The following is a 21202-nucleotide window of genomic DNA, read 5'->3' as shown; positions in this document are numbered from 1 at the left end:
AACACATCTTTAAAAAATGATAAACATAGGTGGTTTTCTTTTTCACCATCTAATCCTAAACATGCAGCAAGCACGTACCCTAAATCAGATTGTTTCTAGAGGATTGGCTTCTAAAACATTCTCTCTGTGTGTGCTTAGTACCTGTGATACACACATGCATACACATAAAAGGGAGTCAAAGAGGAAAAGTAAATGGGGAATTCAGATCTATGAGTCTCAAGGAAGGGCAAGTGTGAGTTTAGTTCTGACACATTCAACAGTTTCTCTAAACCTCAAAGTGTCCATGTCACTGCAAAGGGCTCCCCTCTATAATACAGGAGCCATAGAAACCTGGGGGAGACATTAGAGTTAAGCCTTTGGCTTCACGATGGCAAAGGCTAACTTACCACTGTTCTGGGTGGCAGTGCAAAAGCTCAAATCTATCAGCTATATTGGTAATATTTTAAAAATCAGCGTTCTGTGTATATAAATGCAAAAAATTATATATATGTATAAATATTATCGAGGTAAAAATAAACATAAATATGGAATAAATGTATAATATATTTTTATTATTATGAAATTACCATCACATTATTGAAATTACTTATGAGAATTAATATTCTCATACGCTATCATTAACAAATAATCTAGATCAGGGTTTGGCAAACTACGGCACACAGGCTGGTAGTCCGTTTTTGCAAATTAAAAGCCCACAGTCATCTTGATAATACTGTATGGGGCCTCTGATTCTTTAAAAAAAACAAAACAAAAAAAAATAGGTGAGGGACTTCCCTGGTGGCACAGTGGTTAAAAATCCCCCTGCCAATGCAGGGGACACAGGTTCAAGCCCTGGTCTGGGAAGATCCCACATGCCGTGGAGCAACTAAGCCCATGCGCCACAACTACTGAGCCTGCGCTCTGGAACCCATAAGCCACAACTTCTGAGCCCACGCCTAGAGCCCGTGCTCCGCAAGACGAGAAGCCACCACAATGAGAAGCCCTCGCACCGCAACGAAGAGTAGCCGCTGCTCGCTGCAACTAGAGAAAGCCTGTGCGCAGCAATAAAGACCCAAATCAGCCAAAATAAATAAATAAATAAACAAACAAACAAACAAATAACAGCTGAACCCTCTACTTTCTCCTCCTCACTCATGATAGTTCCATCCTGTCTCTGTAGGGACCAGGCAGACCTGCTCAGTCACTCATGTTTGAGTTGGAGGTCCTCAACCGGAGGTGGGTGACCTTGTGCCATAATACCCCGCGAAGCTTTCGCAAAGTACACATGTCCAGACTCTCAGGTTCACCTCTGTCCTGATTCTGATAGGCTTTCAGTGGGTTGGGAAGCTATTCTGGCTTTTCAGTCTACCTACTACCCTTGATGTGAATACAGCTGTGCACCCCGAATCTGAGTAAGGACATACACCACCTCAGGGAGGCTGGGTGTGCTAGGGCACAGGGGAACCCCTCAGGCCTGTCAAAACCATGCAGACTCACCTGTGTGCTTGGTCATGTGGTACTTGAGCTGGTTGACCCACTTGCACTTGTAGCCACAGTCAGGGCACAGATACTTCCGCTCCTCCTTGTGAATCCGCATATGGTACTGGAGGAGGGAAGAGCAAAGAGTACACCCAGAAAATGTGTACCCTTTGGTACTCACTGGATGTGGAAATAGAGCAAGCAGGCAGAGAAACTGTTGGCAGATAATCCTGTTCCCTGCACCGATCCTACCCATTCTCCCCCACTGCCAATCAGGTCTCCAAGGCCAGTCACTCTGACGCAACCCTAACCCATTCGGCCGACCCCAGGTCTGCCCTATCTCACCTCTGCCACTTATCAGCTGTGTCTTTGGGCAACCTTACCCCTAATTCTCAGTTTATTAATCTGGAAAATGGTAAACAGTAAAAGTATATCTCATATTTTTGAAAGGATTAAAATTAGTGTCCGACATACAGTGTAAGTACTCAGTAAATGTCAGCTGTTATCATCTAGGTTATCTACAACCTATTATACGCCTTTATCACATGACAAGCATGTATTATGGAATTTTATCTCTGTAGCAACCCTATGAAGTATTATCCCCTCTTCACAGATGAGGATCTGAGGTTTGGAGAAGTTAAGGGCCTTGACCAAAGTCACAGAGCTAATTTTCAGAAGAGTCAGGATTAAAGAACCCAGGTAGTTTAACTCCGCAGCCTGCATTCCTTCCATTCCCAGACCCCCTAGCCCCTGACCTTACCTTGAGGCGAGAGGGGTCAGCACAGGCATAGGGACAGAGGTGACAGCGGTAGGGCTTTTCCCCAGTGTGGACGCGGCTGTGCCAGGTGATCTTTTGCCGGTTCTTGGTGCTGTAAGCACAGTCAGTGCACTTGTAGAGCCGGGTGCCCCCGTGCCCTTTCACGTGGTGATCTAGCACCAGCTGATGGCGGCACGCAAAGTCACAAAAAGGGCAGCGCAGAGGGGGCTGGCCAGCATCCCCAGCTGAGGACGCCGCTGCTGAAGTCTCCTCGTGCTGTTCCAAGTAGTGCTTCACCAGGCCCACCCGTTCCCGGGCAGCAAAGTCACAGAGCTGGCAGCGGTGGCTGAAATGCTGCTGCCTTCGGTGCTCGTCCAATGCCGGCCGGCTGGGGAAGGCCTCCTGACAGGCCCCACATTCGAGCCGTGGGTGCTGTTTCCGGGTGTGCCCTCGCAGGCTGGCAGGGCTGGGGCACAGCAGCCCACAGCGGGAGCAGTGCAGTGGGCCCTCAGTGGCCTCTGCGGGCGAGCCAGGGACAGGGGGCGTAGGCTCGGGATGCCGGCGCAGAGCATGCTGCTTGAGTGCTGTCTCGGAGCTGAACTGGGCCTCACACTGGGGGCAGGCAAAGGCTGGGGTGCCCTGGTGGCAACTGTTAACGTGGCGAGTGATGTCATGGCGAAGGTAGCCACTATAGTCACAGAGTGGACAGAAGTGGGTGGGTGTTTTGTCGTGTACCCTCAACCGGTGCAAGCGCAGTTTTGAGTTGGTACCAAATGTCTGGGGACAGGAGCTGCAGGGGATGCGGCCAACACCTGTGTGTCGGGACTGGTGAGCCTCTAACCGGTACCGTCTGGTGGTGGAAAAGTCACAGAAAGGACACTGATGTGGCTTCACCCCCTCATGCTTCAGCCGCCGGTGCTGCTGTAGGCACCGGCTCTGTTTACAGGTGAAGCTGCAGTCCCCACACTGAAGAGGGGGCCGGGGGCCATGGGCTGCGGCGGGGTGCCTCCGCTTCTGGTGGAGCCTCAGGGCAGCAGCAGCAGGAGCGGTGAATGGGCAGAGGCCACAGCGCAGCTCTCCAGACTGCTCAAGGGGGCAGCCCCGGGCCTGGTGAGTCCTCAGGGCCCGTTCCTGCTGGCAGCTAAAGGGACACGTGGGGCAGGAGAAGCGAGCCCCCTTCTGCTTTGGAACCAGAGCTGCATCCCCATCACCAGGGCTGCGCTCTGCAGTCCCACTGCTCAGGGGAGCAGAGTCCCTGCTGCTCAGCAGGGACACAATAGGCTGGGTCTGGGAGGCGCCTCGCTTTCCTCCCCCGCCACGTCCGCCACGTCCGCCCCGGCAGCCTTCAGCCACGTGAGAGGTAATGGAGGAAAGCCGAGAGCAAAGGAACATGCATGAGTTGCAGTGAAACTTGCCCTGCTCAAAGTGGAACTTCTCAGGGGCCTCTGTGGGCGAGGAGTCTTCTGCAGGAGGGACTGTGGAGCCAGAGAGTGTGGCAACAGGCTCCTCTATGTTTTCTGGCTCCCCAGGAAGCTTGGAAGGAGCATCTTTTGGGAGCGTGATCTCTACTTCTAATGGTGCAGGTGGGGGCTTCCCACCTGCTGCATCCTCTGAGGCCGGCGTGCCCGGGGGCTGAGGATGCAGAGGGATGGGTGAATCTGGTCTGGGCAAGCCCTTGTTCTTTCTGAGGAGAACAGGGCACTTCTTCAGCAGATGGGTGCTAAGGCCACGCTGTTGCTTGAAGCTGGCTCCACACTCAGGGCAGAGGAGGGGCTCTCGGTGGCCCTGGCACCCAGTCCTGGAGTGCAGATTCAGGGCCTTCTCCCGGCGGGTGATGAAAGGGCAGTGTGGGCAGCGGAAAGCCCGCCCCTCTCCCTGTATCACTACCATCTGAACCCGCCCCTCCAGCACCAGCGCCTCTGCCTGTTCTTTGTCCTGCCTCCTTAGGGCCTTGAGTAATGACTCTGATTCAGGGAACTGGGGCAGGGGTGCTGTCTCAGTGGGTGGATTTGCCTTGAAGGTTCCCACCCAGCTGTTAGGGGGCTCCTCTGAGGAAGGGGGATTTATAGGGGGCTCAGAGACTGGCTTTTCCAGAATGGACTCTTCAGCACCTTCAAAGGTAGACAGCTCTGTCAAAGTTCCATCTGGCCCTTCCAGTCTCAGAGGCCCTGAGGGATCCAGGGCCCTGAACTCCACAGGAGCTGTTTCGGTGACCTCCTCAAGGGGCGGGTTGCCCACAGGCTCCAGCTCCACTCCCAGCGCCTCTAGGTGTAGCGTGCAGCCTCCCTCATCTACCTCCGCCGGACTGGGGCTGCCAACTAGGTCATGCCCCTGGGGAACCTCACCGCCGTCCTGTTTCCCAGCACTGTCCTCCTCACTGGTCTCTGGCGGGGCCTGATCCAAGCCGGGGTCCACCACCGTCCCTGGGTCATGGTCCGGCCCCTCAGGCTGGGCAGACAGCTGACTTGAGGGCTCTGAGTCTGGTGGGGGTGTTGGGCACTGCCCGGCTCCCTCTGGCTCCTGGCTGGCATGGCGAAGCTGCCAGACCTGGTCCCCGGGCACGTAGCCGTGGGCTTTGCGCTTGTGGAAGAAGAGGGCAGTGTTGCTGAAGGTGCGATAGTCGCAGAGGGCACAGTGGAACTCTCGGAGGCGGGTGTGCTTGCAGTTCTCATGGCTCAGCAGGGCCTGCTTGTGGCGGCTCTGGTAGCTGCAATAGCGGCAGGGGTAGAGTGGGGCGGCCGTGCCGGGGTGGTGCTGGGAAGCCATGTGCTTCTGCAGCTCGTACTTCCGCTTGCAAGCGAAGGCGCACACCTCGCACATCAGGGACTTGCCCTGGTGCCGCAGCTTGTGGCTGCTCAGCTGATCAGCCCGGTGGCAGCGATAGGAGCACTGGTTGCACTGGTATCTGGTGAGGAGGGAAAAATCACCATCATAAATTAATCACAGCAACTACCAGAAACTGTATAAATACCTACTGTGGGCCAAGCTCTGCACTCAGCGTTGTGCGTGCATCATCGAATTTAATCGTCTTAGTGAGGAGACTAAGGTACAGAGGTTAGTAACCTGCCTCGAGTTACAAAGGAAGCGAAGGGCAGATGGTCTAGCTTCAGGGCTTGTGTTCTACCTCCTACTCTACATTGCTTCCTAAAGGGAGGGTATCATGAATCAGTCAACCTCTGTGGACTTCTGAGGAGCTGACATGGCTACAGCCCCACGGGGCAGGTTTCTGTGCCTAGATCCCACTCCCCCACGGAGACGTGAAAGTCACGGAGAAACCCCCTAGCCAGCTGTGCCCACAGGTCAGAGGGGAACTTGCCTGGATTTGGACGTGGCCAGGATTGGAGCCACAGGCGTAGCCCATCTAATTCACCAGGACTGGACTCAGAACTCAAATGACACCTTAGTCTCTGGGCCTCTACTCTGGGTCTACACCCCCCTCCCTGAGCCCAGAGAGCTCACACAGTGCACACTAGGCCACAGGCAGAGGTCAGCTAGAGGCAGCGGAGCCGAGATGACAGGAGCAGAGGGCCGTGCGGAGGAGTCTCTCTGGGGCCAGAAGAGAGATGGGGCCAGAAGCTGACTTTGAGAGGCGGCTAGCTTAGCTCCAGGTCATTGGGTTAGGGAGGGAGGCACGCATGTGCTCGTACCTGAGGTCGCCCGCGTGTTTCCGCATGTGCACGCTGAGGTAGTGCTTCCACTTGGTGACGTAGCCGCATTCGGTGCACATGTAATCCTTGGTGTTAGAGTGGGTCAGCATGTGCTTGGACAGGTAGCTCACGTCTCGACACGTGAAGTCACACAGCTCACACTTGTGTGGCTTCTCGCCTGTGGGGATGGGGGTGAGCGGGGAGGGAACACAAGTCAGACACGGACCGAGGGAGCGACAGACCGTCCTCCCCAGCAGGCTTGCCCTGATGCCCAGCAGGAGTGGAAGCTGAGGTGCTATTCGCAAAAGTCAATGCTGCCTCACAGCCCTCTGGGACGACCACTCTTCCACCCTGACACCAAGGAAGGTAGGGGGAAAGTGAAGACCTAGCTTTTCAAAAGTAGCTTCAAAGTCCACTCTGGATTTGTAATACAGCTTATTGGCACTAGTGGCCAACTGCTCCACTTAGCCCAATTCGTTCCAGTTTTGTGGAAGAGGAGGAGAAAAAATTAGGCAATACAACACAGTGGTTAACAACTCTGACTCCGGAGTCCAACACAGTACTAAATATATTAATAGCCGACATTTATACTGTGCTCACTACGTGCCAGGCACCTTTCTGAGCACTTTATAAAAATGCCTTCTCTTACTGAATCCTCACAACTGCCCTTTATTACCCCATTTTACTGAGGAAGAAGCTGAGGCACAGAGAAACCATAGAGCTATTAGGCAGTGGTTCAAATCCCAGTTTACTACTGTGTGTCCTCGGGCAGGTCATTTAACCCCTCTAAGTCTCAGTTTCCTGGTCTCCAAAAAGGGGGCAACAAAAATACTGACCTCACATGGCTGATCTGAAGATTAAAGGGCTCAATGACAAGCTGTCCCTGTACGTTGGTCGAGACCTAGCGCTAAGAGGTGAGGCTGGGGCCATGTTCTTTCAGGACCATTCCCTGTTATCCCTGCCCACCCACTCAGCCCCTCTCCTTATGGTGAAAGGCAAGCAACGTGGTGTTCTGGCTCTGCTTCTGATACCAGCTGTGTGATCCTGAAACAGGCCATTTAAATGTTCAGCGTTTCTCATCTTTACCTGCCTTTCTTACAAGATCGTTATTATGGATTAAATGAGATAATATATATGAAAAAACTATAAAGCACTACACAAGCATACCTCAGAGAGATGGTGGGTTCAGTTCCAGACCACCACAATAAAGCAACTATCGCAAGAAAGCGAGTCCCACAAGTTTTTTGGTTTCCTAGTACACGTAAAAGTTATATTCACACGTTGCACGGTAGTCTATTAAGTGTGCAATAACATTCTAACAAAACAGTGTACGTACCTTAATTAAAAAGATACTTTATTGCTAAAAAATGTTAACTCTCACCGGACAATGCAGGGTTGCCACAAACCTTCCACTTAGAATAAAACACAGTATCTGCTAAGAACAATAAAGTGTAATAAAAAAAAGTATGCCTGTATAGATGTGAGGTTTTAGGAAGCCTCAGAAAAATGAGATTTTGTGACTAAAGCCTGTATAGAAATGAACTGTTTAATGGAAACAACAATGGCTTTGCCACAAGCTGCCTAAAAACTGTCCTCCCAAACTAAAGAATCTTTGATGAGATTTTTTAATGTCTTGTCAATCCACCAATGCTTACATAGAGATCACAAATGGGAAGATGCTATAGCAGGAAGCCTGGTTTGGTTTTTACTCAAAGCATCAGTAATGCTGGTAACCAATTAAGAGCCTGAGTTGAAAACCCTGCAACTTTCAGGTCATCAGACGTGATCATGTTTCAGTGTCACGGCTTTCAAGGCTATAATATATATGGATGGCTCAGTTCCCTCACCGGCTATCTCTCACAGCACATCACAAAACTTGAACTGCAAAGGAAGGTATCTGTCCTGGTCTGGGTTTCTTTGCTTTAACAGGCTGGGTGTTGACCCACCCATGCCTGATTAGGGGTGGGCAGAACCTGACAGGGCTTTAAAGGTGAGGCACGGGACTCCCCTGGTGGTCCAGTTAAGACTCTGCACTCCCTGCAGGGGGCCTGGATTCCATCCCTGGTCAGGGAACTAGATCCCGCATCCAGCAACTAAAAGATCTCATATGCCTCAACTAAAAAGATCCCACATGCCGCAAATCCTAGCCCGACCACTTTACTAGCTGAGTGACACTCAAGGCTTATTTGTAAACTGCAAATACTAGATTTATCTGTAGGAACACTAGGTCAGATGAGTCCTACGCAAGGTACGCAAAGCCCTCCGGGTGTCTGGCACACAGTGAACGCTCCCGTTTGCCATCAGCACCACTATTACACGGTTGGAAGGGTGGAAGCCACCTCACCGGTATGCAGCAGCATGTGGCGGATCAGCACCCTCTTGTGGGCGGTAGCAAAGCTGCACTCAGGGCACTGATGGATCTTCTCGTGAGCATGCATCTTGCCCACATGGTCCTGGTAGGCCACCGGGTTGAAGGTGGCAAAGGGGCAGAAGGTGCAGCGCAGCTCTTCACTGCCAGGGTGGCCCTGCTTCTTATGTTTACGGAACAGGTGCTTGTTGGAGCAGGCGAAGTCACAGTGGGGGCAGTGGAAGGCATAGTGGCTTTTGTGGTGGGCCTCCATGGCTTCTGCTGTGGCGAAGAGCATGGGACACGAGTGATGGCGGCACTCCACGGCCCGCACGCCGTGGGTCTCCTTCAGATGCTTTACGAAGGCCTTGCGGTCGGGTGCCGTGTGGCTACAGCCCTCCTGAAAGCAGCGAAGGGGCAGCGGCTCGGCCGCAGCTGCTGCGGTGTGGCTCTTGAGGTGCTCCTTAAGGGCCTGGCTGAGGCGGAACTCCTCCCGGCAGACAGGACAGGCATAGGTATCTGAGTAGAAGTTGGAAATGTCCTCATGCATGCTGGCCATGTGGCGGTTGAGGGCATTCCTCTCCACTGCACTGTAGTGGCACAGTGGGCAGTGGTGGGCCTTTTGGCCCAGCTCCCGCAGCAGGTGGGTCTTGAGCTTGCTCTTACTGGTGAAGAACTTTTGGCAGTTGGGGCACTGGAGACTGGGGTCTGGGAAGTGGAGGTGTAGGTGCTCCACCAGATGGGTCCGCTTCTTGAAGCAGCGCTTGCATTCTGGACACATGTGGGTCTTGAAGAGGGACTCGGTGCCAGAAGCCACAGCTCCTGGGAGAGGGAAAGGCAGGGAGGGTTAAGAGTGAGATTCTTCGATAGGTCAGGGGCTGGCCAGTTAATGGGAGAACCACAATTTGCCCAGACAAATTATGCATGCATGCATGGCCTTGTTCCTTTCTTTCTAAGAAACCAAACAATAGCATCTCAAACTCTGTAGCCTCAAAGAAGAGAGAAGTCCTTCAAGTATTTAGAGAAACAAAATCACAAGGACTTCTCTGACCTTGCTGTGACCTTTAAGAAGTGCTTCACCCCGCCACCCACTATTCTTGAGCTTTTATTTAGAAAGGCTCAAAAGAAGAATCTTGATGGAGCATTCTTGTTCTTCCTGTCCTTGACCCGGAGGGGAGGCGGAAGAATCAGTAGGGTTGGCTGGAAGGAAAAGAACCCCAAAGGGAGTGAGCAGAGGGAAGAGAAGGTAAAGTACTCCTACTTCTGAACCCTGGGGGAATAGAGAGTTGATAATACATATAATCAGATCCTTCCTGGTCACCTGACGGGTAAATATGCTCCCTGTGGGATGGGTTTCAAATGCTGTTCTCCTCAGATGGTAAACTGGGAAGCAAGGATTCAGAAAAACAACCTTAGGGGGCTCCATGTCAGACAAGACAGGCCGCCAGTCAAAAACCCCTGGCATCTTCATACTATGAATATCACCCTCCCCCTCCTCACAAAAGAGCTTTCTGCCTGGGGAAAACCAGCCCCGAGAGCAAACTATTTACTCTTACCCTGTGTCACCAGGGTCTGTGCCCATTTATCACTTTCCCACTAGACATGTCAAAGTGGAATGTTAGGAACGGAAGGATCTGAACCAAAACTCAGAAAACCAAACCCCAGAGCCTCAATACCACGCCCCCCATAGTCCGTTCCTCCCCACCACCAAGAGGTTCAAGCCCCATCACATCATTACCCTCCAACTGCTGAGCCCCCTGGCCTTTCTCCAGGGCTTTCTGTGAGTTCTGGCTGCCACTGTCCTCTTCTTCCTCTACGTCCTCCTCTTCAGCTGACTCCTGCCCAGGCAAGGGTGCTCCTACTTCCTCTGAAGGCTCTCCCTCTCCTGGGGACACTCTGAGAGCTGAAGATGCAAAGAGCTTGATGACTAGAGGAGCCAATGCAGGGCTGAGTGCCTGTACTTCTCACCTCCCACCATTTAGCATAAGGGAATCCGGGGTTCTAAGTATATTAATTTACTCCCACACAAGACAGGGATAGGAAGACCAGGAGCTAAGCTGTCAGTGATGCTCCAGTCTGAAGTAAATCAAACCTCAGATAACACCAACCTCGACCCCTTGAAGGCAAGATCTTTGAGGTCACTGCAGTGGGGGGAGGGGGCAGAGAGGTAGAGAATGGGCAGACTAGACTGTACTTCCCTGGCTCAGGTCCCCAGGGTTAATGGCTGGTGGCTCAGTGTGGGCAAACATCCCTGACCTCTAAACTTCTACTGAGAAATCCAACTCAGCAATTCAGGATCACATCCTGTGCTCTCAAATCCATTCCTTCTCTCCCTCAGTTAGAGGCAGCTGCCTCAGTAAGGCAAAGATGTATGACTTTTTCCCAGGAAAGAGGAATCTTCTCTTTGTACCAGAGCACAAATCAGTCTTAGCGAGCCAAATTCTCTCATCAGAACCCTGGCCTCTCCTGGCCTGGTTTCTCTATTTCCTCCTGCTCCTCTGCTCACCCCACACTCTTTCTGAGACCAAGAGGAATAAGAATCATTGAAGCACCACCTCCCTTGAGGGTTTCTTTTTAAAATAACCCCAGCTTCTCCTGCCCAATCCCACTTGCTCTAACAGGGAGTCTACAGGCATTCTACCAATGGCTACAGCCACTGACGGGCAGTTTAGCTTTTGCCCTCAGAAAGTTCTGAAATGGTTCAGAAGAGACATTGGTTAAGTAACTTCAAGGCCACAGTGTAGCTCAAGCCAAACTTCATTCATTGTCATGGACAAAGACTTCCTCTTTGTCCCATATTTTCTGCCTGGTCCGGGGTGTCTAGATGCCTTCCCACGTCAGCCGATAATCCCGTCCTCCTGAGCCACTAACTCCAGATTCTCTTCAATTCAGGCTTACATTCATGGCATTAGTAACAACTGCCTCTGCTACAGACCAATTGCAGCTGCAATCCAGGCAGGATACTGCTGGGTCCTTGGCCTCATACCTGGCAGCAGCTCCTGAGATGGAAGACCCTGAACAGCAGACAGTTCTCCCTGTGTCCCGGCCCCGTGACTCCGCTGATGCTGCCGGAAGAGTTTGATGTTGGAGCCCACGAAGCTGCAGTGGTTGCAGTGGAAAGGGTAATGGGCCTGCCGGTGCAGCTCCATGCCCTGCTGGCTCCCGAAGAGCAGGGGGCAGCCCCGGAAAGAACAGGGCACGGGAAGCGCTCTGTGGGTCTGCCTCAGGTGGTGCTGTAGACCCTTGCGATCTTGAGCAGAGAACACACAGCCAGACTCTGGGCAGGAGAAGGCATCTGGAGTGCCCCGGTGAATCTTGAAGTGGCTCTTCAGGGCCTGGGGCTGGGCAAACTCCTGTCTACACACAGGGCATGGCAGGGGGCTGTCTGGTGGGCTCTGGCCCTGCAGAGGGCCAGGGAGAGTGAGGTTGCTGGGGGGCAGCTCTACAGAGCAGGGGGGGCTAGCGAGGCCCTGCACAGGCTGTATAACGGTCTCAGTGCACTGGTGCAGGGACAGCAGAGTGGGCTCTGCGAAGCTCTGCTCACAGCGCTCACAGAAGTACACCTCCACCACCTTTACCAGGACACCTGCAGGCAGAGGACCGACAGAGAAAGGCACAGAATCAGACGGAACAAGACTCAGAGGAGTTACCAGTAGAAAATGTAGGTGAATCTTTTAACATTCATGGAATGGAGATGGACTTAAGTCTGATTCTACACCTTAAGTCTGATTTTTAAAGCCCCCTAAGGTCAAAGATGGTCTATCTTGCACGTGTGTTTGGATTCCCAGTATCTTGCACAATACTTGGCACAAAGTAGGTACTTCATAAATACTTTGAAGTGAATATAACACGTATTAACCAAATCCAGAAAGCATTAAGAAAAGGTGATATGTTTTGCCCAAATAAAAACTTAGAAACTTCCAAAAGAAGAAAACGACAATCTGAGGAAAATATCTGCAATATACATGACAAAGCGTTATTTTATATTCTGTGAAGAGATTTTCAAAGGCACAGTAATTCATAAAATGGAGGACATCCTTTCTGAGATGAGCCAGATCACATTCACAAGAATTGCTGCCATTTCTTTTTTTTTTTTGATAATTTTTATTTTTTAAATCAATTTATTTATTTATCTTTGCCTGCATTGGGTCTTCGTTGCTGCGCTCGGGCTTTCTCTAGTTGCAGCAAGCGGGGGCCACTCTTTGTTGCGGTATGTGGGCTTCTCATTGTGGTGGCTTCTCTTGTTGCGGAACACAGGCTCCAGGCGCGTGGGCCTCAGTAGTTGTGGCTTGCGGGCTCTACAGTGCAGGCTCAGGAATTGTGGCACATGGGTCTAGTTGCTCCACTTGCTGCCATTTCTTAAGCAACTGGCAGGACCTTGACAAAGAAAGGCTTAGGAAACACTTTTGCTTGGTCCTCCAACTGCCCTATGAGAAGAGGGACCTGGGATGCTGCAAGGTTAAGGCCACCATGCCTGTTAATGGTGGAGCCCAGGTTTGCCCTACATTTATTCTGGTGTTTCTTTTTCTCTTTATTATTTTTTTGTTTAAATAAAAATTCAGTGCAACAACAGAACTATATAAAGAATAACCACCTCCCACCCTCACACACATAGTTTGGTCTATATCCTTTCAGACCTTTTGGGGTCATTTTTTGGCAATTTGCTTTTTTTTTTAAGTTTATTTACTTATTTATTTTTGGCTTTGGGTCTTTGTTGCTGTGCGTGGGCTTTCTCTAGTTGCGGTGGGCGGGCTTCTTATTGCAGTGGCTTCTCTTGTTGCAGAGCATGGGTTCTAGGTGCACAGGCTTCAGTAGTTGTGGCTCCCAGACTCTAGAGCGCAGGCTCAGTAGTTGTGGCACACGGGCTTAGTTGCTCCGCAGCACATGGGATCTTCCCAGACCAGGGCTCGAACCTGTGTCCCCTGCAATGGCAGGCGGATTCTTAACCACTGTGCTACCAGGGAAGCCCCGGATATTTGCATTTAAAAAAATTATTTTCACTTGCTATATATCAAGGATATTTTTATCTATGAGTAGGACATTTAGATCTACCTAATTTTTTTGGTCCAGTTCATGGTACTTCAGAGCATGGGTAAATCAAAATGAAATTTTGCTCTTACTAATAGATATCTGGGTTGTTTCCAACCATTACAAATAAAGCTGCCCTACACATCCTTATTCCTGCATCCTTGTGCATGTGTGTGACTCTTTCTATAGGACAGATCCCTAGAGGTGGAACTACTAGGTCAGAGTACATGTCTTTTAAAATTTGTTTCATGGATAAATTGACTTTCAAAAACTTATGCTAATTTATACTCTATAAACTATAAGATAGTGTCTGTTTCCCCCATAGCCTCACCAACACTAGTTTTATAAAAATTGCTTAATTTCTGCCAAAGTTGAGAAACAATAATGGCATCTTATAGTTAAACTGGAATTTGTGTGTTAGTGAGATTAAATATACTTACGGTTATTAACTATTTTCATTTCTTCTTTGGTAAATTGCACATAGATTTCTTTTCTCCCTTTCTAAAAAAATACTGTTTCTTTTTCTTATTGTGGAGCTCTTTGAATTTTAAAGATATTAACTCTTTCTTATATATTGCAAATGTTTTTCCAGGTTCCTTTTTAATTTATTTATTATTTCTTTCACCACATCAAAGTTTAGAAATATTATACAATCAAACTAGCTAATCTTTCCCAGTATTCTTTGTACACTACCAAGGAAAAATGGTACAACTGTAGCTGGAAGACGACAGTTACAAAACAGAGAAGTTACCTAAAAATAAGAAGTTGAGATGTAGGAAGATTAAAGGGAGGACTCTTTCTTCTAACGTAAATATAAATTATTCAACTCCCACTCTTAACGGCATGCCTTGGGTGATTTAAGTATGTTATCCGCAAGAAACTAGAGCAGGGAAATACTGCTAGGAAGCCCTGCCAAGCCCTGGGTGGTGGAGAGAGGCTGGGCCTTTTGCCTAATCCCTGGCTACAGTTCCTGGGTGGGAGGGTCAACATGGAGAAAAGAATCCTTGAGGACTATAGGAGTAAGGACTGGGCAGAGGTGTCAGAAAGGTCTTCCCTTCTGGATTACCGCCTAGCAGACGTGAAGCCCTCGCAGGGATAGACTGCCAAGAGCTTGGTACAAGTTGTGCACCACCTCGCCAGACTTCAATCAACATTCACCAACTGCAAATCAAATTACAACATCTCTAAGTATAAAAATAGGATGCTACCTTGTGTCTTCATCATATTTATATACAACGATCAAACACAGCACAGACAAAAACTCAGGGTTGCTTGTCTCACTGGCCTGCTAGCAACTGTGTTGGTACCTGGGGCCTCTCCAGGAGCACCTGGGGACAGGTTTCCAGCTACTGCTTCCACAATGATCTCCATGTTCTCTGTGTCCTCTTCAGTTGCTGTGGTTTCTACCAGCAGGCAGCCTGGGTCAGCAGGCAAAGATGGAGGGTTCCCAGAAGGACAGGGGCTCTGGACAGGCTCTAGGAGTCCACGGTTAGAGAGAGGTCGGGGGATCAGCAATAGCTCAGGGCACAGTCCATCCATCTCCCCAGTGCTGTTGGCTGGCTGTGAGTCCAACACAGGGTCTGTCATCACCACCAACTTGTGTGCTATGTCCTCTTACGTGCTGATAATCCAACCAGAAGAAAAACCAAACAACATATAATTAGATCTCTCACTTTCTTCCCACTTGGTGTGGGTGCACAGCCCAGTGCCTGCCCAATTAGGCATTTACGTGCATGGCAGCATGCCATACGTAATTAACCTAGAAATTTTCTTTTTATGACAATGTTTAGAACAAAAAGCATAAACATGTTAATAGGGATCAAAGTAGGAAAGAGACAAGAAGTTGTAGCCAATATATTAAAGACTGTTTCTTGGAGCTAAGTGATGTTGGACAAATTACTAAGCAATCTGGGTCTCAGTTCTCTTACCTGCAATAAAATTGGGTGGGACCAAGGGATCTCAGAGGTCCCCTCCCCTCTTAACATTTTATGAGCTCACTATTCCTTAGCTCAAAGCCCTTCCTTCATGATCCGGCCCCTGCTGACCTCTCCAGATTCACCTTCTACCTCTCTCCGCAAAAGAGCTCTGATGATTCAACTTGTCATTGATTTGCCATTCCCCAGACTCACCACATTCTCTTCTGCTTCCATAACCTTACACATCCCTCTCTCGGCCTGATGGGCCTTCTCCCCTTTGCCATCTCTCTTGTCTGGCTAACCAACTCCTAACTATCCTTTAAGAATCTACACAAATGTCACTTCCACTAGGATGGCTTCCGGACACCTTTCATCTAAGTTTCTCTCTCTGAGGTCCTAATGGCACATTGTACATAGCTCTGTCAGAAACTGTGTCACACTGCACTGTCATTTACCTATCAGTCTCCCTCCCTAGACTTGGAGCTTTCTGAGTGGAGTTTATTGATGTTATCACTTCACTGAACCACAACAGTCTATACAAGTCAGACAAATAAGGGAATTCTAGTGAAGAACTCCAGACACGGAAATGCATCAAAGCAAATTTAGGCTTCTACTAAGATATCAAATCAGTGATGCCTTACAAGTTAACACACCTGGAGAAATTTCTAACAAATTGACTATGGCCTCACATTGAACACTGGAACACAACTGAGAGATGAATATCAAGTAAATTGCATATCTTGTTATACACGGCTAAAATTAGTCTAAGCTAAATAACTAAGAATTAATAAGAATGACAGTAATCATTTCATGAAATTGAGTCATGGAGGTCGAGTAATGGCCTAGGGCCATTTCCTAGGGCTAGGAAATCAGGTTGCAGCTGAGAATTCGGCAACTCAAAGCCTCAGATCACGGAAATTCGGAAGGTGGCAGGGCAGGGCATTTCCGCCCTCAGAGGATTCTCTGGAAACCACAGCCTCCACTTATCATCGCTGCTCTTGGGAGTCTTCCAGCTCGGGCAGTATACTTGCCTTAGGGGGGAGCCAAGGAGGACGCGGTGTCGTCTAGATTGAGCCGCTGGAAGGCGGAGTGAGGTGGGACATAGGTGGGCACAAGAGAAGAAATGAACTTATCCTCGGGGCACGGGTACTGAGAAAGAGAAAGGACAAATTAAGGCAGAGAGAAGGCCTGGGAAAAGGATGAGATCCAGCCTGGGGACCAAGGCACCCGGTTTCCACTTTCCTGTGGGCTCTGACTCACCGCGTGGCCTTGGACAGATACAGTCCCCTCGCTTCTCGGGGCCTCAGCTTTTCTATCTGTAAAGTGGAGGCGATGACAGACAGCGTCCACATCGTTGGGCGGGAGAGGGAATCACAAGTGCCAGCAAATGAGAAAGCCGTTTTGTAACCTGCAAGGCTTAGGATGGAGCATCGTCATGTTTATGGTCCTAAGGAGAGGCAGCGGGTAACCGGGCGCGGTCTAGGGCAGTGACGCGACCGAGGCACCGGGGCGGCTGATGTGATGCGCCGGGGCCTCGCTCGTCGCCGTGCTCCCTCCAGCACTTATCCCGAGCGCTCCCACCGCCCAGACCCACCCCTCACCCTGGTGCTCGAGAAACTTTTGCCTCCGGCCTGCTCCCCCCGCACTCCCTACTAATTCCCGCCCCGCTGCCGCTCGCTTACCTCCCGGCCCTGCGCGGGCGGGAGCCTCACCTCTATGGCCGACCAGCGGCTAGAGTCGCCTCCCGTGACTCCTTTTGTGCGACCGCCTCCGGCCCAGCCGCCTCTAGCACCCGGGCATTTGGAGGCCGCTCTCTCTTCCTCTGTGAGGCTGGCGGAGTACTCTATGGTTCTGTCGATCGTTCCTCACCCCCACACCCCCTCCTGGCCTTGAGGCCCAAAGAGTACCATCGAGAGTTGTGGAGCAGAGTGGCATAGCCTTCTTGGAGGGTGTGGCGGGAAGTAGATGAAACAACTCGGGGGCCGGGCGAAGCGGCGCTTCACTGAAGAGCGAAGGGGTGAAACCATCGAGAGGGAGGGCCAGAGAGTCATGGCGGTAAGGGGCGGGGGAGTGACCGATTTTTCCAAACCCTGCTGCTGGAGGCGCGCGCTGGGGTGTAGAGGGCGTTCGGGAGGGGGCTTCTGGGCGACCGACAGGGACCGGGAGGGGGAAGGGCTTTGTCTGTAACCTTCCACGCATACGAATTTTGGAATTCTGGATCCTCTTCTGAGCTTCAGCGGAGGTCACTGCTGTCAGTTCACCAAACTGCGTGCCAGGCGTAGAGCAAAGTGGCAGGGGGGCGGGCGAGGTGTGCTAGAAAACATTTGACCTCCTACCCTTCGGGATCTTACAGTCTAGAATCAGGCCCTGTCACATTTTATTGGGGGTGGAATTCGAGGAAATCTCTTTGGAGAAAGTAGCAGATGGGCGGGGCTTCAACTGGAGAGAATGGAGGAAATAAATTAAAATGGGCATTCCGAGCCAAGAGAACTGCTTGAGCAAGGAAGAAGGAGGTTTGTATATTTGTTCAACAGAGAGTATTAGGAGCTAAGCCATTAAAGGTAGGTGGGCCCCGTATTGTGGAGGCAGAGAAGTTTCTACCTAATTCAGGGACCTGTTGAGAGCCAGTCATTGGAGGTGTTGGAGTAGGGAAAGTAGTGGGATTCAAGCAGATCCTTATGAAGAAAGATCTGGACCCCTGTGTAGCAGTTTGGTGAAGCAGGACGTGGAGACCCATTAAGATGCCACTTCAAGAACTAAAATTAATTTTTTTTTTCTTTGCGGGCCACTATTGTGGCCTCTCTCGCCGCGGAGCACAGGCTCCGGACGCGCAGGCTCAGCGGCCATGGTTCACGGGCCCAGCCGCTCCGCGGCATGTGGGATCTTCCCGGACCGGGGCACGAACCCGTGTCCCCTGCATCGGCAGGCGGACTCTCAACCGCTGCTCCACCAGGGAAGCCCCTAAAATTAATTTTGAAGAGACAATTTAGGTGGGAGGTAATAAAAAGCTAAACAGGACATTAGCATGTAAAGGAGAGGAGAGGATATTTGAAGTACATGACTCATAATAGCAAGGCATGAGGTTACTGACAGGTTGACAGAAGACAGTAGCTTCTTCATCCCCTCCTAACTCTGGCCAGTGGGCCCCTTTCTAACTCAGCTGGTTCCAGGGACCACGAAAATTCTGTCCATCCATTATCCTGATGTGAAGCCGGTTATATGGTTCTCTCAGGTTTAAGGAATCTCCAGACATAGTCGTCTGGCAAGAAACAGGTATGAACAGGATAATGAAAGGCAAAATGGGGCAACTGGCCCAGAGTCCCATCCCTTGCATTCCAACACCAACCCCACCCCACAGAGGGAGGATATTGAAGCACACAGTAATGCTGACCTGTCCTTCCTGCTCCCAGCTTCTGCAGGGGGGGAGGGGTGGGTTGAGGAGGAATTTCAGAGTCCATTTTCTAAACTAATCTTGTGCTTTGTCCCATCTCCACTGCTCCCCACCCCCAGGTCTTGAAAATGCCTTGGGGCCAGTAAGATTCAGTGTTTTCCTTTCAAGATGCCCCTCTCAGACTTTGTTCTGGCCCTGAAGGACAATCCCTACTTTGGGGCTGGATTTGGGCTGGTGGGTGTGGGCACAGCCCTGGCCCTGGCCCGGAAGGGTGCCCAACTGGGTCTGGTGGCATTCCGGCGCCATTACATGATCACACTGGAAGTCCCTGCTCGAGACAGGAGCTATGCCTGGTTGCTTAGCTGGCTCACTCGCCACAGTACCCGAACTCAGCACCTCAGTGTCGAGACTTCGTACCTTCAGCACGAGAGTGGCCGCATCTCCACTAAATTTGAATTTGTCCCCAGCCCTGGAAACCACTTTATCTGGTAAGGTTGGGAACCAGAGAGGGCTCTGAGAGTAGAAAAGGAGAATGAGGGGAGGTGGGTTTGACCCATTCGTTCACCTCATTTTGACCATTCTTATTCAGGTATCAAGGGAAATGGATCCGGGTGCAACGGAGCCGAGAGATGCAGATGATAGACCTGCAGACGGGGACCCCCTGGGAATCTGTCACCTTCACGGCTCTGGGCACTGACCGAAAGGTCTTCTTCAACATCCTGGAGGAAGGTGTGGGATGGCACAGACAGGCTTTATGGGGGCAGGGGGTGGTAGTTGCAGGGATGGGGTCTTCGACATCAAAGGAAGAGAAGCTTGGAGAGGAGGAACAGGAGGCTCTGAGACCATGGGAGCACTGGTGGCTAGGGAAACTGTTTTGGTATATTCTTTTTTTTTTTTTTTTTTTGCTGTACGCGGGCCTCTCACTGTTGTGGCCTCTCCCGTTGCAGAGCACAGGCTCTGGACGCACAGGCCCAGCGGCCATGGCTCACGGGCCCAGCCGCTCTGCGGCATATGGGATCTTCCCGGACCAGGGCACGAACCCGTGTCCCCTGCATCAGCAGGCGGACTCTCAACCACTGCGCCACCAGGGAAGCCCGAGGGAAACTGTTTTGGCAGAGCTCTGCCTAGTAGCATGGCAAAGAGAAATTATTGGCTTTGTCTCATCTCCCCCCTCCCAGCTCGAGAGCTAGCCTTGCAGCAGGAGGAAGGGAAGACAGTGATGTACACAGCCGTGGGCTCTGAATGGCGCCCCTTTGGCTATCCACGCCGCCGCCGGCCACTGAATTCTGTGGTTCTAGAACAGGGTCTGGCTGACCGAATTGTCAGAGACATCCGGGAATTCATCGATAACCCCAAGTGGTACACTGACAGAGGTGAGAAGCAGCTGGGGTCTTCGCTAGGTTGTTTTTGATGTGGTATAAGAACAGGAGGGAACAGGCTGGTCTTTGTGGCCAGATATAAAGCTGTGGGCTAGCGCTTTATATTTGTGGGCAAATATAGAGCTCTAGCCTAATTCCCATAGACAAAGCGGAGGGAAAAGTTGTCTATGGGAATGATTTCTTCCAATGCCAAAGTCATCAGGCCTCCAAGGAGCAGAGTTGGGCATGAATGTGGACATCTGGGGCAGAGTACATGATTCATTTTAGGTCTTGACAATCATCCCGGCTGTATTCTTAGGCATTCCCTACAGACGTGGCTACCTGCTTTATGGGCCCCCTGGTTGTGGAAAGAGCAGTTTTATGTGAGTAGAGTCAAACTTCCCTTAACCCTCAAACTGGAGAGAAACTGGACTGGTGGGGTTGGAAAGGGAAATGAATGTGGGGAACAGGAACCGGGATAAACATGAGACATGTGGAACACTAGCGGGGTATGGTGAAAGGTTTAGGCCTCCGAGACAAAACTAGTACAGTGAGGAACAAGCAGCTGGGCCCAAGGACCAGTTCCCAGGTTGCCCATTACCTGTCATCCCTCCTCCATAGCACAGCCCTGGCTGGGGAACTGCAGCACAGCATCTGCCTGCTGAGCCTCACAGACTCCAGCCTCTCTGATGACCGGCTCAACCACCTGCTGAGCGTGGCACCGCAGCAGAGCCTGGTGCTCCTGGAGGATGTGGATGCTGCCTTTCTCAGTCGAGACCTGGCTGTGGAGAGTAAGTGAGGGAAGTTGACGGAAGGGGGAGTGTTTCTAAATGAGGAACAGTGGAAGAAAGGAGAAATCCAGGGAGCTGATGGGTTAGCAATGAGAGGCCACAAGACGCATTGATAAGTAGGGGGACATGGTAAGTAAGGAGTAGAAGGGGATGCTAATTTTAAGTAGGGCTATGATCACTCATACTTTATCTCTGCCTTCTTCCAGACCCAGTGAAGTACCAAGGTCTAGGTCGTCTCACTTTCAGCGGCCTGCTCAACGCCTTGGATGGCGTGGCTTCCACGGAGGCACGCATCGTGTTCATGACCACCAACTATGTTGACAGGTGAGGAGTGAGGTACTCAAGACTGTGAGGCAAGATTCCATCCCCTCACTATCTGGGGCACGAACCTGTGTCCCCTGCATCAGCAGGCGGACTCTCAACCACTGTGCCACCAGGGAAGCCCATGCATATTCTTCTTAAATGTTGGCCTCCACTAGTTTTCCTTGGAATCCACTATACTAGCTGAG

The 21202-nt window shown here is 50.9% G+C and overlaps 2 protein-coding genes across 5 annotated transcripts in view; one reads left to right on the top strand and one right to left on the bottom strand.

The window, feature by feature from the left end:
* ZNF142 (zinc finger protein 142) overlaps nt 1-16968 on the bottom strand; it is a 19367-nt gene extending 2399 nt beyond the window's left edge. The window contains exons 1-10 of one of the 3 annotated variants that reach the window (XM_024763130.1): nt 16866-16968; nt 16414-16569; nt 16185-16302; nt 14545-14858; nt 11196-11795; nt 9948-10112; nt 8207-9031; nt 5863-6040; nt 2219-5120; nt 1477-1582 (exon numbers count right to left, since the gene is read on the bottom strand). In XM_024763130.1, the coding sequence (XP_024618898.1) occupies nt 1477-1582; nt 2219-5120; nt 5863-6040; nt 8207-9031; nt 9948-10112; nt 11196-11795; nt 14545-14824 (5056 nt within the window). In that variant the 5' untranslated portion in view covers nt 14825-14858; nt 16185-16302; nt 16414-16569; nt 16866-16968. Of the gene's footprint in view, nt 1-1476; nt 1583-2218; nt 5121-5862; nt 6041-8206; nt 9032-9947; nt 10113-11195; nt 11796-14544; nt 14859-16184; nt 16303-16413; nt 16570-16835 lie in introns of all 3 variants that reach the window. The other 2 variants (XM_024763129.1, XM_024763131.1) reach the window with 2 other exon arrangements.
* Nucleotides 16955-21021, top strand: BCS1L (BCS1 ubiquinol-cytochrome c reductase complex chaperone). Of its 2 annotated transcripts, XM_024763133.1 has the most exons (7): nt 16955-17208; nt 18664-19032; nt 19134-19273; nt 19723-19917; nt 20222-20285; nt 20524-20693; nt 20900-21021. In XM_024763133.1, exons 2-7 carry the CDS (start codon nt 18713-18715, stop codon nt 21019-21021), a joined length of 1011 nt encoding a protein of 336 aa, XP_024618901.1. In that variant the 5' UTR covers nt 16955-17208; nt 18664-18712. The 2 variants fall into 2 exon arrangements, with proteins under 2 accessions (XP_024618901.1, XP_024618902.1); XM_024763134.1 differs by lacking the exon at nt 16955-17208 and having other exon boundaries at nt 17297-19032.
* Nucleotides 21022-21202: the final 181 nt, after the last annotated feature.

The sequence above is a fragment of the Neophocaena asiaeorientalis genome, unplaced genomic scaffold, assembly GCF_003031525.2.
Source record: "Neophocaena asiaeorientalis asiaeorientalis breed wild unplaced genomic scaffold, Neophocaena_asiaeorientalis_V1.1 scaffold86, whole genome shotgun sequence".
Classification (NCBI taxonomy): Eukaryota; Metazoa; Chordata; class Mammalia; order Artiodactyla; family Phocoenidae; genus Neophocaena; species Neophocaena asiaeorientalis.
This window is presented reverse-complemented; position numbering and strand designations above follow the sequence as displayed.

Bases quoted from the DNA above. Each gene is read 5' to 3' on its own strand.
- BCS1L (XM_024763133.1), top strand. From the start codon at position 18,713: ATGCCCCTCTCAGACTTTGTTCTGGCCCTGAAGGACAATCCCTACTTT. The intron at 19,033-19,133 runs GTAAGGTTGGGA...ATTCTTATTCAG, and splicing joins CCTGGAAACCACTTTATCTG to GTATCAAGGGAAATGGATCC. The intron at 20,694-20,899 runs GTAAGTGAGGGA...GCCTTCTTCCAG, and splicing joins TCGAGACCTGGCTGTGGAGA to ACCCAGTGAAGTACCAAGGT.